The following is a 12,520-nucleotide window of genomic DNA, read 5'->3' as shown; positions in this document are numbered from 1 at the left end:
GGTCAAAGCATGGGAACTGACTAGACCAAAGGCTGAATGTAAAGATGCTCTCTCAAGAGAAAAGGTAGTTGTTGGGAGCTGTTTGGAGAAACAAGACTGACACTGGCACGCACTGGGGAATCTGAAAAAGCTAGGTCTGCCTAGACCACTATCGCATGATTGTAGAGTTTTAGGTAAGTTAGACATGTATAGGCTGTCTTTTTAAAATCCTTTTTCACTAAATGGTTTGCTTCTGCTATTAAGATTAAACAATACTTTGTTTTTTAAGAAGTCTGGCAGCTGTACACAACTGGTTAGGAAGAACTGTAACACCTTTGATCTAGTGACATGAAAAGGAATAGTATAATAGTGTGCTTAAAAGCTCTAGGAAGTACAATCTTGCACTCACTCCCACCCCCCCCCAAAAACACAGTTGCAAGGGTCAGTTTCTACAAACTTGATCTCAGATTTTCACATCTGTTTATTGAAAAGCTTTAAGGGAAATCACATATAACACTATAGTCAACTGTCTGTGTTTGGCTAAACGGCTTAAATTTCATGGATATAATGCCAAGATTTCCCCATGATTGTAAACTCTTTGGGCCCAGGACAGTGTCTGTGTTCCAGTCCTGATTGGGACCTCTAAGTGCGGCTCTATGTTAAATAGCTCCAGGTTGCTTTAAGAAATCAAATCTCTTATGTGACTCCGGGATAAGAATTATTTTGGTGGCAGAGGCTCGAGGTATGATTGATTTCAGTGTTGATCTCTACGAATGGTTAGTGCCTTTGAAAGGGGATAGATTAAAGCACACCAGGGAGCTGTTAGTGTACAGCAGCAGCGGGATCCACACAGACAGTTAAAGTTGGGCAGACTAGTGCAAGGCAGTTTTACACCCCAGCTTATTGCAGACTAACTGTTCATATTCCTTTCATATAGACAAGCCCTCAGTTATGTGGCTGCTCAAGCTTATTACTGAATACCATGTCAGATCGACTGCTGATTTTAGAATAGCTGCCATAGATGCAGGATCATTGCGGGGGAGAAATGTCCTCTGGAACTATACAAAAATGCTTCAGCCGCTGATTTCACTTTATCTGTTGCTGCTGTTGCCCATCTTTATATTTGAGACCTTGCATTTTTGTGTTTTTTATTCAAGTTTGATTTATCTTTGAGCAAGAAAAGGAATGAAATGCTGCTGTGTGGTGGTAAAAAATGAATGTCAGATTTTCTTCCAGAAACAAGCTGGTTTTTTTTGTCCTGGGAAGGCATATAAATGGGTTTTCTTTGCACTGAAGAGGCTAAGCAGATTCTTTTACCTTTTTTTATTTTATTTTATTTTATTTTTTGGACTAGGCAATATGTCTGTTCTTGCAACTAATAATGGTGCTTTCTTTTCTTTCTACTTTTTAACCGGAGAAAACGATTTTGCTATATTAAGTGTTCTTGCAGTTCTTAAAAAGGCCGACATGATAGTGTCCACATATGAGGCTAGATGGTTCTATAATGTTCAAGCAAAGGGAACGCTGGCAAACAAAGAAACAATCAAAATCCACAATAATATCCTAAAAAGCAAGGCTCTTAAAATAGCCCACAGAAATTGGGGGATGGGGGAAAAAGGAAGGGAAAAATAGACATGGCCAAGCTTAATTCTTATGTTTTAGATAAATGTAGTCAGTACAACATTGCTCTTGTTGTCTGCCAAGAATTCGGCCCTGACTACATTAAGAAACTACTGATGTAGTTAAACCAGTGCAAATCTTAATGTAGAGAAGACCGAAGAGTGAAAAGGAGACACTTTTCATAGAAGCATAATCATTCAAGGCTAAACATGCCCTTTAATTTATTGCTGTATTAGTGTGTGAAATTGCAGTCGTCTTGGGTGAAAGCGTTCTGTTAGGGACACAGTTCGCACTATGTATGTGGACACATATACAAGGGCATAAAATACAATGGGAGATAAGACTCTTCTGACATGTAATTCTCTGTGTTTAGGGCCCAGAGTATTGCATGGCTGCAGAACACTTCCCTTGCTGCAGATTTATGCTCCAGAATAGAAAAAAAAAGTCTATTCCTTACTGTTTGTGAAGAAACAGTTCTGTTCACATGTTCAGGTTTAAATGATGTAATGTTTTCTGTCTGAGTTTGCAGGGCGTTTGCAGCAATCGTTCTGAAAGGGTTGAATTGTCCCCATTCATCTGACTGGTTATTTGACTCTGAAACCTAAAGATGATGATTGAAATGACCCTGTTAACTGTCATTGCTGATAAACTTTGCAGAAACACCCTATTAATGTGCTTATTCCCCAATTTCAAACTGTCCACTGAATTGCCAGAAGCCCCAACCATTTGGTTCAGAGATAACTAGTCCCCCAGTAGTTTCTACAATGGAGTTACATATTGAAAAATACAAAATGTCACTTTCATAAACATAGTGCGGTGTACAATAATATAAACTGATTACTGTACTAATTGTATTCACTTGTGTTCATTTTTGTATTTAATGAACTCTGACATATCGGGGGTACAATTTGGACTAGTGGGTGTGTGTGTCACCCTGTCCTGCAATCGTGAGTGCCTTACAATGCCTTGCTGAAGTAGCTCCCACCCAGGCCGCTCAAAAACAGCTTTCTGGCATGTAAGCCACACCCTGAGTGTCTGTCTGTATGTAACTGCAGCTTGCCAGCTACGTCCTGGCTCTCCCAGCCTGGGTTATACTGCAGGGTGACCCCAACACTCCCCCAGTCCCAGATCTTCCCTCAGAAATGTATGCCCTGTACTGCTCAGCCCTCTCCTGGACTGTACAAATATATATTAAGTCTGTTATTCCTTTGAGGGAATAATATGCCAGTTCATTACCTTAAATAGTTACCCAGATACTTCAACTTAAACTCACTGGATTAGATAAAACAGCAAAAAAGGTTTAATAACTACAAAGAGATTTTAAGTGAGTAATGTACAAGTAATCAGGCATACAAGTCAGAAATGGTTACAAGAAAAATAAAGAGAAAACACTTGCTAATATCTACTTAAGAAACTATCTTCGTTGCATCTCATGTTCGAGCAGATTACTGACAAACTTTCAGGTCAGGACCCCTTCCCCCAAAGTACAATGGCTGTTTCCTTTTGTCTTCTCATGTTCAGAGAAAGCAATGGGCAGGGGGACAGAGAGGGTTGCCTTTTGGTGGTTGTCCCTCCTTTTTATAGTTTCAGTCCCCTTCTTGAAAATAATTTCCATCTGAGACCCAGGAAACCAAGAATATGTGTGGAAGGAAGGATATTCTCTACTGGGTTTTTTACACCTGTTTGAACTTCCTTTGTTTTCCTTCCCTGCTTGATGACTCTGTTTACTGCTTAAATGCAAATTCAGGCAAACACACATTCCTTCCTTTGTTTAGAGCAGACCTGACTTCTGCCTGGGCAATGCTGTGGGGTTTGGAACATGTGTTAATAACATCATACAAGGGGAATCTTAACTTCACATACAATGTTGCCACACATATTTTACCAGGACAATACTGACCAGCAAGTTATGAGTTTTCAAAAGATACCTTACAAGGCATACTTTGTACAAAGTTTACTACAATAGTGTGGAGAGTGTGAATACAAGAGTATATTCTAGCACCATCTCCATTTGTAAATGTATCTGAAGCTGGTTCAGAATTCCCAGATTTTTCGCCCAAGTGGTGCAGAACTTAGCTGTAGATTGACCTTGTCTGTGCTGAGCAGTGAATTATGCTGACAGTTGATCCTCCTTTCCTCTCCCCAAACAAACATTTGGGGCAGAAAGATCTGTGCACATCACCGTTGGCATACCTGACTAGGGGGCTGCGCATGGGCCACTTTGCTGATCTAGGGGAAGCTTTATTTCTTCTCATCTGTCCAACATATCTGTCCAAATATGAAAGGTGGGTGTATCTTCTGCATAGTTTCACTAATACCACTTCAGTGACTCCTTCACTTGCTCTCTTCACTTGTTGGGGTGTGGGAATGAGCAGCGGTGGTTCTGTTGGAGGTCTGAGTCTAGGGCTGTTGTCAATTCCTTTCCATAGGGGAAGGGAAGAAGTGGAGTATCTCTTCTGGCTGCAGTAGGGCTAATAAGGGTGGGGGGGAAGGCACTGAGAGTGAAAAGTTTGTCAAGCCAAGAGAAAGTTGAAAGGGCAATGAATTAGAGGAGAGGGTTCCCTCCATTTTAATGTATGTATTTAAAAAGTGATGGTTTTAATTATTATTAGACTGTTAAAAGTGTAAAGTCTAGACTGATTAATATTAGTAAAACAATGTGTATGTTGTGTTGCATTGTGTTACAAAATAAACACATTATCCATATGCATTGTCTCACTTTTTTTTCTTCAGATTTAAGCTTTATTTTGATCAACATTACAGCCTTCTTGTTGACACTAAATCTTTCTCTCCCTTTCCCCTTTAATGGGTCACTATTAGTGTTTTTTAAAAACAAAAACAAAAAAAAATAAAACCATGCACACAGACACACACAAAGACCCATCCTCTTTCTGGGTTGAGAATCTGTGTACTTGAGGGTGAAGACATTTTCTACTGAAAGTTCTGGATTTATTTATTTTTAAATGTCAGTTTCAAACTTTTTTGTTGAAGTACAGTTGGGCAGATTTTACCAGTCTAGTAGTGAGAGCACTTAGCTAAATTAAATAAAAAAAAAAAAAAAATCAGATCAAGTTATAATGTTGTGTAATCCAAAACTTCCTAGTGTTTTTCCACTGGGTTTATAACCTCCTAAGTGATCGTCTTGGCCTGGCTTTTTTTAGCTTAAAGTCTCATTCTCAGAAATCTGTCTCCCACTCTCCCTCTGCAGTTCTTCCAGACTTTCCTCCTCCTGGATTGTATCATCGGCTAAATTTTGCAGCAAAGACTCTTATACCAACTGGGAAAACTTGGGTGGAGCAGTTTGGCAAGTCATACAGTTGCTTCCTGTTGTTGGACTGAAGGGGCAGTGCCTGCTCTAAATTACCTGCTTGCTGCTTTTGCACAAAATTAAAATATAAAAATCAACCTTCCCATGTTGTTTCTATTTACACCATTTTATGAACATGCTTCCTTAGTCAGGATCTTGGGTGCTAACCTGAATAGGTGTCTTCATGCATTTAATATTCAGCTACTTATTACATACATATGTAAGCTACTGTTAACATGCCAATTATATCACGAGTCTTTGTGAAGCACAGTAAATTTCCCCCATACTAATTTCCCCCTACTGTTACTCTCACCTTCTTGTCAACTGTTTGAAATGGGCCACTCTTATTACCACTACAAAAGTTATTTTTCCTCCCTTGGTATCCTACTGTTAATTGAATTGTCTTGTTAGACTGACCTCACACTTGGTAAGGCAACTCCCATCTTTTCATGTATTTATACCTGCTCCTGTATTTTCCACTCCATGCATCTGATGAAGTGGGTTCTAGCCCACAAAAGCTTATACCCAAATAAATTTGTTAGTCTCTAAGGTGCCACAAGGACCCCTTGTTGTTTTTGCTGATACAGACTAACACAGCTATCACTCTGAAACCAGTAACTTTTTTTCACATCTAGCCCAAAAATGTGAAACATTCTCTTTAGTGTCTTGTGTTAACTCTATGTAGCCTCTTTTCAGCAAGGTAGGACCTGTGTTCAGGTCCACCTAGCTGCTTGTTGTGTGCTTTTAGGTATAAAGCTGCAATCAAAGTCAGCCTTATTCCAAGCAATGTTAAGTAGGCTTCAGCTCTGACATTACATTTTGCATTATTTAACTCTGCATGACATTCCCTCCAAAAAAGAGTGCTTCCCGTGTTCATTCACTCACGGACATATTCTCAGTATGCTGCAAAAAGTGTGGGATCGAAGCAGATTATTATTATTATTATTATTATTATTATTTTGGTACTGTTTGGCCCATGTTGAAAACTAGTTCTTTCCTGTGCTTGGGCAGATGCCTGTTAAGAATGATTACGCAAATGATAAAAGGCTGTTAAATCTAATTTTGTTTGAGTTAAGCTCTGAAATGAGAAGTTTTTGTTTGTTTTTTTTTCTAAATTTATAAAATCGTGGCTTTTATCCCTGGTGTAGTGTGGACCCACCCTTTCCTATTTCCAGACAGAGCACTCTGTAGTATTTTAGTTCCTTTGTTTCACTGGACACTGTCCTTGCTTATTCTGAAACACTTGCAGTAAGCTTTTCAGTGTCAATGGCATCTTTACCTTCAATCAGGAATGCCCATTGTATTTAGTTTAAAAAGTTCTCCCCTTAAAAGTAGCGTGGATAAATAACTCTGAATGTACTCTTTGTGGTCTATTTTATATCGGGCATGTCACATAATGGCTTTCACAGCCATGATAACCCTCCTGAACCATGGATGCAAAGCTTTATCTTTTATCTTCTATACCAGTCCAGACACTAGAGCGACAGGATGATATTTCTTAACTAATCCGGTAAAGAACACTTAGCGCTGAAAACTGAAGCAACATCTCCTACATGTACCAAGAGTGGACTAGCAGAGCCCGTTAATTTTAAAAACAGTTATACTGACCACTGGGGTCATGTTTTTTGTGGCAGGTACTTTGACCTTGATAGCACTCGGGGACGTCAGCATCAATGTGGTTAGCTCTGATTCTGATTGGGCATTTTATATTTAGCTGCTGGTCTCCTATAATAGCTTTCAGATGGAGATATTAAAGAACGCATACCCTTGTGCTTCTGTAATCCCCAAAAGAGCACTGGGGAAGGGTGTGAAAGAGGAAAAGAGCATTGATAGGTTTCAGCAGGAGTAGACTTTGGAATCGCCAGCAGCTGGTTGCTGCAATGGAATGCTAAAACTTATTTTTAAAGTAGTGAGATAGCTAGTGAAAACAAAAGGCTCATAAAAATCAGTGGGTAGATTAATTTAAATGTGCATCCGTAGAGAAGTTAAGGAACAGCTAAAAAATGTCCATTTGCGGGTAAACCTTTCTGACCTTTCTCCTAACAGGTTATAGTATGGTACAGTGGTTTTTAATTGCCATGAAATGGATCAGTCGTCATCAGAACTAAAGCCACCTCCAACTTCATGTATTTTTAATGCTGGCGCAAATTAGCATGCACCCAAAACTCTTCAGGCCTCTCATTATCTCTGACTGGTCATACGTTCAGTGTTTAGTCAGTTCTCAGTCTTCTCCATGTCACTCTTCTCAGTGAGGTATTTCCTGTCGTCATGACACCTGGCAGAGGACCAGATCTTTGCTCTGAGCCTGGGCTTAGGACTGCCCATCAGGAGGGACTTTCTAGCTTTCTCTGCCTCCAGGTGGCACACGCAGCAAACTCTAAGTCACACTTTATAGCAGAGCTTTCTCAGCATTTTTTTGAAAGATTAAGTAAATTGTCTCAGTTTCTTCCTTAGGAATTTTGAGGAGAAAAACCGTGAAGTAGAACTAAAAGGGGAAAAAAAACCCTGTGGGATTTGAGGCAGGTCTGAAGGACATCATTAACTCATCTTTCCCCCTCAAATGGCTGGCAGACAGCAGGCTGGAGGAAACCAGCTTTCAGCTTGGATGTGGGCAAAGGTCTGTGCCAAGACAGTTAAGTGGACCACAGTAAAATTGCCTGCCATAGAGTGTGTGGCTGAGGCCTATGCTGAGATGGTAGAGCAGGCCACGTGGAAACTCCATTCACCAAATCTTGACAGCAGGCAAAGTTCCCTTGTAGCAATCCAAAGGAAGAAATTCCTGCTCCCAGCTAGCCTATAGGCAAGATCCATGTTAAGATTGTGGAGAGAGCCACAAAACATCCCTCTTTCTGCAAGCTTTTTTTAACGTGCAAGTCCTCAACAGTCATGAAAAGCATCAGCTCCTATGACTTTTCTGATGCTAGTGAGTCACTTGTCTCCAGTGGCTGAAGCTCACTCATCAGTCTGTGCGTTCAGTCCTCACTCACCTTGGACTCAGGAGCAGGGGGCGTGGTGTAAAATTAACATCCCCTTCCTTGGGAGGAAGATTGACCTACCTTTCCACTTCCAGATTCCAGGGAGATCCCACAGTAGGTCAGAAAGTGGCTACCCTTTTCCTTAGGGAGACCAACAGGATACATACCTGCAGGAAGGAGAACAGGAGTACTTGTGGCACCTTCGAGACTAACAAATTTAGTGTAGCATAAGCTTTCGTGGGCTACAGCTCACTTCATCGGATGCAGGGTGTCCTTTCAGTCTCTCTAATAACATGTTTCCCACCCTTCTCTCTTTTTCTGTCAGGGGTTTGGACCAGGGACTGGCGAAGGTTATTGCTCAGAATCAGCTGTGAGAGGAACAACACACAGTCTTAAAACCTCTCATAAGAGTCTCTCCTCTAAAAAGGAGAAAACGCTAAAACTCAAGCTTTGAGCAAGATACCACAGAAGATCAATTTAATCCTTTAAGCACAAATGAGAGTCTGACTTCATAGATACTTATGTCCTTAGAAAATGAAATGCCAAAGCCTGCGCGCGTGCACACCGCCGAATCTGAATACAAAAAACCTTGACAACCTTTTTGTGTTGCACAGGGCCCATCAACAGTCATTAAAAACCTTCAGAAACATGGTTTTGAGCGAACAAGTGAAGGGACTATTACAGACCTCAAACTCCAGCATCAAAGTTATCACCCCAAACTGTCTTTGTTTCAAAAGATACTTACTGAGATGGTGTCTGATTAGCCAAACCTTAGTAGACCTCTCTTAAGAGTCTCTCAATCAGCTCCTGGGCTAAGTGGTCTGATGTGTGGATACCTGGCACAATTCTCACTTCGCTTCCAGCCGACAAGTGCTGCAAATTGATATATGAAGATCTTAGTTCAGATCCAGTGTTTTGTATTTCTTGGGGCTAGTCTACACTGGCAACGCTAAAGCGCTTTAATGTGGCTTGTGTAGTCTTGGCAGAGTGCTGGGAGAGTGCTAAAAAACCCACCTCCACTGTCTACACTGGCGCTTTACAGCGCTGAAACTTGCTGCGCTCGGGGGTGTTTTTTTCACACCCCTGAGCGAGAAAGTTGCAGTGCTGTAAAATGCCAGTGTAGACAAGCCTAAATTCATTCTTGATATTAACAGCTACCTGATCCAGAAAAGCTGGTAATCAGAACAGATCCATACCGCGTGTAGGGGGAACATATCTAGACTCCTGGGTGACCTTGGGAGGATGGGGAGATTGTACCCCATAGTACTGACCTTTTAATTTTATAACTGCTCTTTTAAATAGATCTTGCTGTTTTAGTACCTGACTGGTTTTGTTGTTAGGAAATTTCCTTCAGTGAAATACAATTGAAATGTAGTAATAGTTCAGTAAGTGCTCCTCTAAAAGCATTTGGAGTGATAAGTGTCAACCACAGTGCCATGGAGGTATTGTCCTACAGCAGTGGTTCTCAAACGTTAGCAACCCAAGGACTCCCATTTTGGTTTAAAATTTTTGGCATACTCCAAGTCCCGCCACTCAACCCCAAGCCCTGCCCCCACTCCACCCCTTCCCCCAAGGCTCCACTCACACCCCACCTCTTCCTGCCCCCTTTCCACCCCTGCCCCATCTTTTTCTGTCCCCTCCCCTGAGCGTGCTCCATCCCCGCTCCTCCTCCTCCTTCCCAGCACCTCCTGCAGCTGTTCCCCGGTATGCAGGAGATGCTGGGAGGGAAGGGGAGGAATTGATCAGAGGGGCCTGCGGAGCCCTGGAATACTTTTGTGGACCCCCAGGTCCACAGACCCCAGTTTCAGAAATGCTGGCATACAGCATTTAGGAACTTTCCATAAAAAAGTTACAGTAGCCTCTATTTGTTAGAGTATTCTTTTGCAAACATTTTCTATTATGTTTAGTGCGGTAGAGTGAGATGGAGCTAATTTATTCCTATAAACAGTACAATGATTTAATCTACCAATTTTCATTTGTTTTCAAATCTATGAAAATTAATTTTGATTTTAAGTGCAAAATGTTGTCATCCTCTTTCCCTAGTTCTGTACATACTTTCACCATCACAAGTTTTTATTATTTAAAACAGCTGACTTGAGTCAGTTAAAACTGGTGGCCACTGTATGAAGTATGTGCATCAGAACAACGTAGAATTATAGCACAACAGAACATTTGATATGTCAAGGCAGAGGGGGGAACGAGAGAAAGGAAAACAGGATCTGTAAAGTAGAACAGTTAATGCCCCTTACGTATCTCCTCTTCACCACTACAACTTGCATGTGAATTTTTCATCTGAAGTTTTTGCACTAACATTTATGCAAGAGGAAATTCCTCGTGCAGTGACTAACACCATTGAGCTGACACTCCTGCTCATTACACAGTCTTGCCCACTCCATTTATGTCTACACTGCAATATAAACCCAGGGTTTAAACTCCGGCTCAGGCCTAACCCCTCTTTTGTCTGCACACACATCATGCTAACCCAAGGTCCCAGGACCCCACAGGGGTAGAGAGTCCAAGCCTAAGTCAAGCCGGGATCCCAGGCTCTAGCCCTGTTGCTTTGCGGTGTAGATGCAGCCCCACTGGATTTGTACCCTGGGAGTCTGCCAAAAATATTCTATAATCCTGTGGGTTGACTTTGTCCTCTGGACAGTCAAATTTGGTGGACAGTCAAGTTTTCCCATAGTGCACCACAAAAGGGCTAGAGCAGCCACGTTTTTTGTAGGGCTAGAAACTCTGGGATATGGGTGGTTGGACTTGGGCCTGCATAATGCCATGTTGATGCTGGAACTCCGGGTTGGGACCCAGGATTCAACAATTCCTAATCTGGGGTTACAAATGAATGTGGACAATAAGCCCTAGGTTAACAAATGCAGAGTCTGCTAACTAGAGTTTTACTAACTCCAGGCTTAGATGGCAGGGTAGAGGTACCCTTGCACATTTAAGGCATGAGGTTATTGGGTGGAACCACATACCTTGTGACTGTGGTGAGGTTCTGCCCTGTGTCTGCATATACGCACATGTTGTCATCTGGTGATTCTCATTAAGTGCATTATGAAATGCGATTTTTGTAGTACTGAGAGAGACAAGGGTAGGGGGGTAATGTCTTTTACTAGACCAACTTCTGTTGGCAAAAGAGACACACTTTTGAGCTCCACACAGCTCTTTGTAATAGCATCAGTTAAAATAACCATTTGGAAACTGGTCATGTAAAAATTGCTGCTGGAGAAATAGCCAGAAGAGTTGCTACTGTTACTAGTACAGCAGATGCAAAGTCATGTGTGAGATATATTTTTAATGTTAATGAGTTTGAGAAACCTCTCAAGTGGCAAAACTATTCCAGGTCTCTCCCCAAAGAGAACAAATATTCCACCCTCCCACATATATGTGCAGTTTTCTAGCCATAATGAAGAAATTAAAAGGGTTCCAGTAGTTCTTTCTTCACTATTTAGTACAAAATATTTTCCAAGCTTACAGTATTTGTGGGGAAAGTATGTCACTTTCACCATTTGTGCCATAACATCTTGCTCCCTTCACCGGTGGTAAAATAAATACCCAGAGAAATTTATTTTCAATTTATGTAACCGATGCTATTCCAGGAGTCGCACAGGGCAACTCTGTAGTTCACCGCTATCACAGAAGGGTGGGTTGAACAGGAAAGGAAGCAAAGCACCCTAATCAGAGACACTGTAGATCGTGTGATTTATGCAGGGCAGATTGCCCAGGACTGGGCTGCTGGAAGATAATTTTCTCTGCAGTGTGCAAGTGTGACTTCAGAGCTGCGTGTTTCAAACTAGCCTCCTACAAAAAAAAAAAAACCTTTTTAAAGATTTTGTAATTATCATGTGTCCCCCCTCCACACAGCTGTCTTCAGCTTGATTTTTTTTTATGACTTTAAGGGAACGTGGACACTATTACTGTGGCTTGTTGCTGAATTACCTTGTATTTTTGAGGTTGTGATGAATATTTGAGTAATAAGTCATAGGAAGAGGGAATATCTGAAGCTGTTCAGACTAACTGGAAAAAGAGAAACCCCAACAATAATCTACATTATTCCACAAGCTTTTTCCCTTGAAATTTGTGTCTGGTGGGGTACCATACAACTCTTTAATCTTCCTATCCAACTGTCAAATTTCTGCTTCTCTTTTGAAAGCGAGGCTTTGTGATTTTTCAGGGAGGGGTGAGGTATTTTACACTTCAAGGCTCTTGTTTGCCTGGGCTGACTTCCTCTGTGCTTCCTGCTAATTGGCTCTGTTGGCTATTTCTCATTGTTCCCAATTGATGACTCAGAGAAACAGGAAAGAGATCCCTTGATTAACAAAAGAAAAGACCTACCAACAAACAGGTGCCTCTGTTCTGGCTAAACAGAGGACAAACCATCATTCTGGATTTTTTCCTAAGATTCCTATCCACAAGCATGAGGCTTAAGAGGAATGGGTCATACACACTGAGCAGGTAAGAAAGACACTACATACATATTTATTCCTTTGACTTTTTGCCATTAAATCTGCACAAAAATCAAACCCTTTTTTTCTGGTGATAGGACTTGTAAAACTGCAACAAAAATCAGTGTTTTATCTTTAAAAACAACCAACAAAGTTAGATGTCAGAATATACAACATGCAGCTTGGTTAAATTT

General features: G+C 41.2%; 1 protein-coding gene across 4 annotated transcripts in view; it reads left to right on the top strand.

Moving 5' to 3' along the window:
* Nucleotides 1–12,520, top strand: part of MOB2 (MOB kinase activator 2) — a 164,284-nt gene that overhangs the window by 71,591 nt on the left and 80,173 nt on the right. The window contains exon 1 of one of the 4 annotated variants that reach the window (XM_054027785.1): nt 12,232–12,336. The exons of the other annotated variants lie outside the window; for them this stretch is intronic. Within the exon in view, the coding sequence (XP_053883760.1) occupies nt 12,299–12,336 (38 nt within the window). The 5' untranslated portion in view covers nt 12,232–12,298. Of the gene's footprint in view, nt 1–12,231; nt 12,337–12,520 lie in introns of those variants that run through there. 4 annotated transcript variants of the gene reach the window in all.

This window comes from Malaclemys terrapin, chromosome 4 (genome assembly GCF_027887155.1).
Source record: "Malaclemys terrapin pileata isolate rMalTer1 chromosome 4, rMalTer1.hap1, whole genome shotgun sequence".
NCBI lineage: Eukaryota > Metazoa > Chordata > Testudines > Emydidae > Malaclemys > Malaclemys terrapin.
Note: the sequence above shows the minus strand (reverse complement) of the source record. Positions and strands in the feature narration are given on the sequence as shown.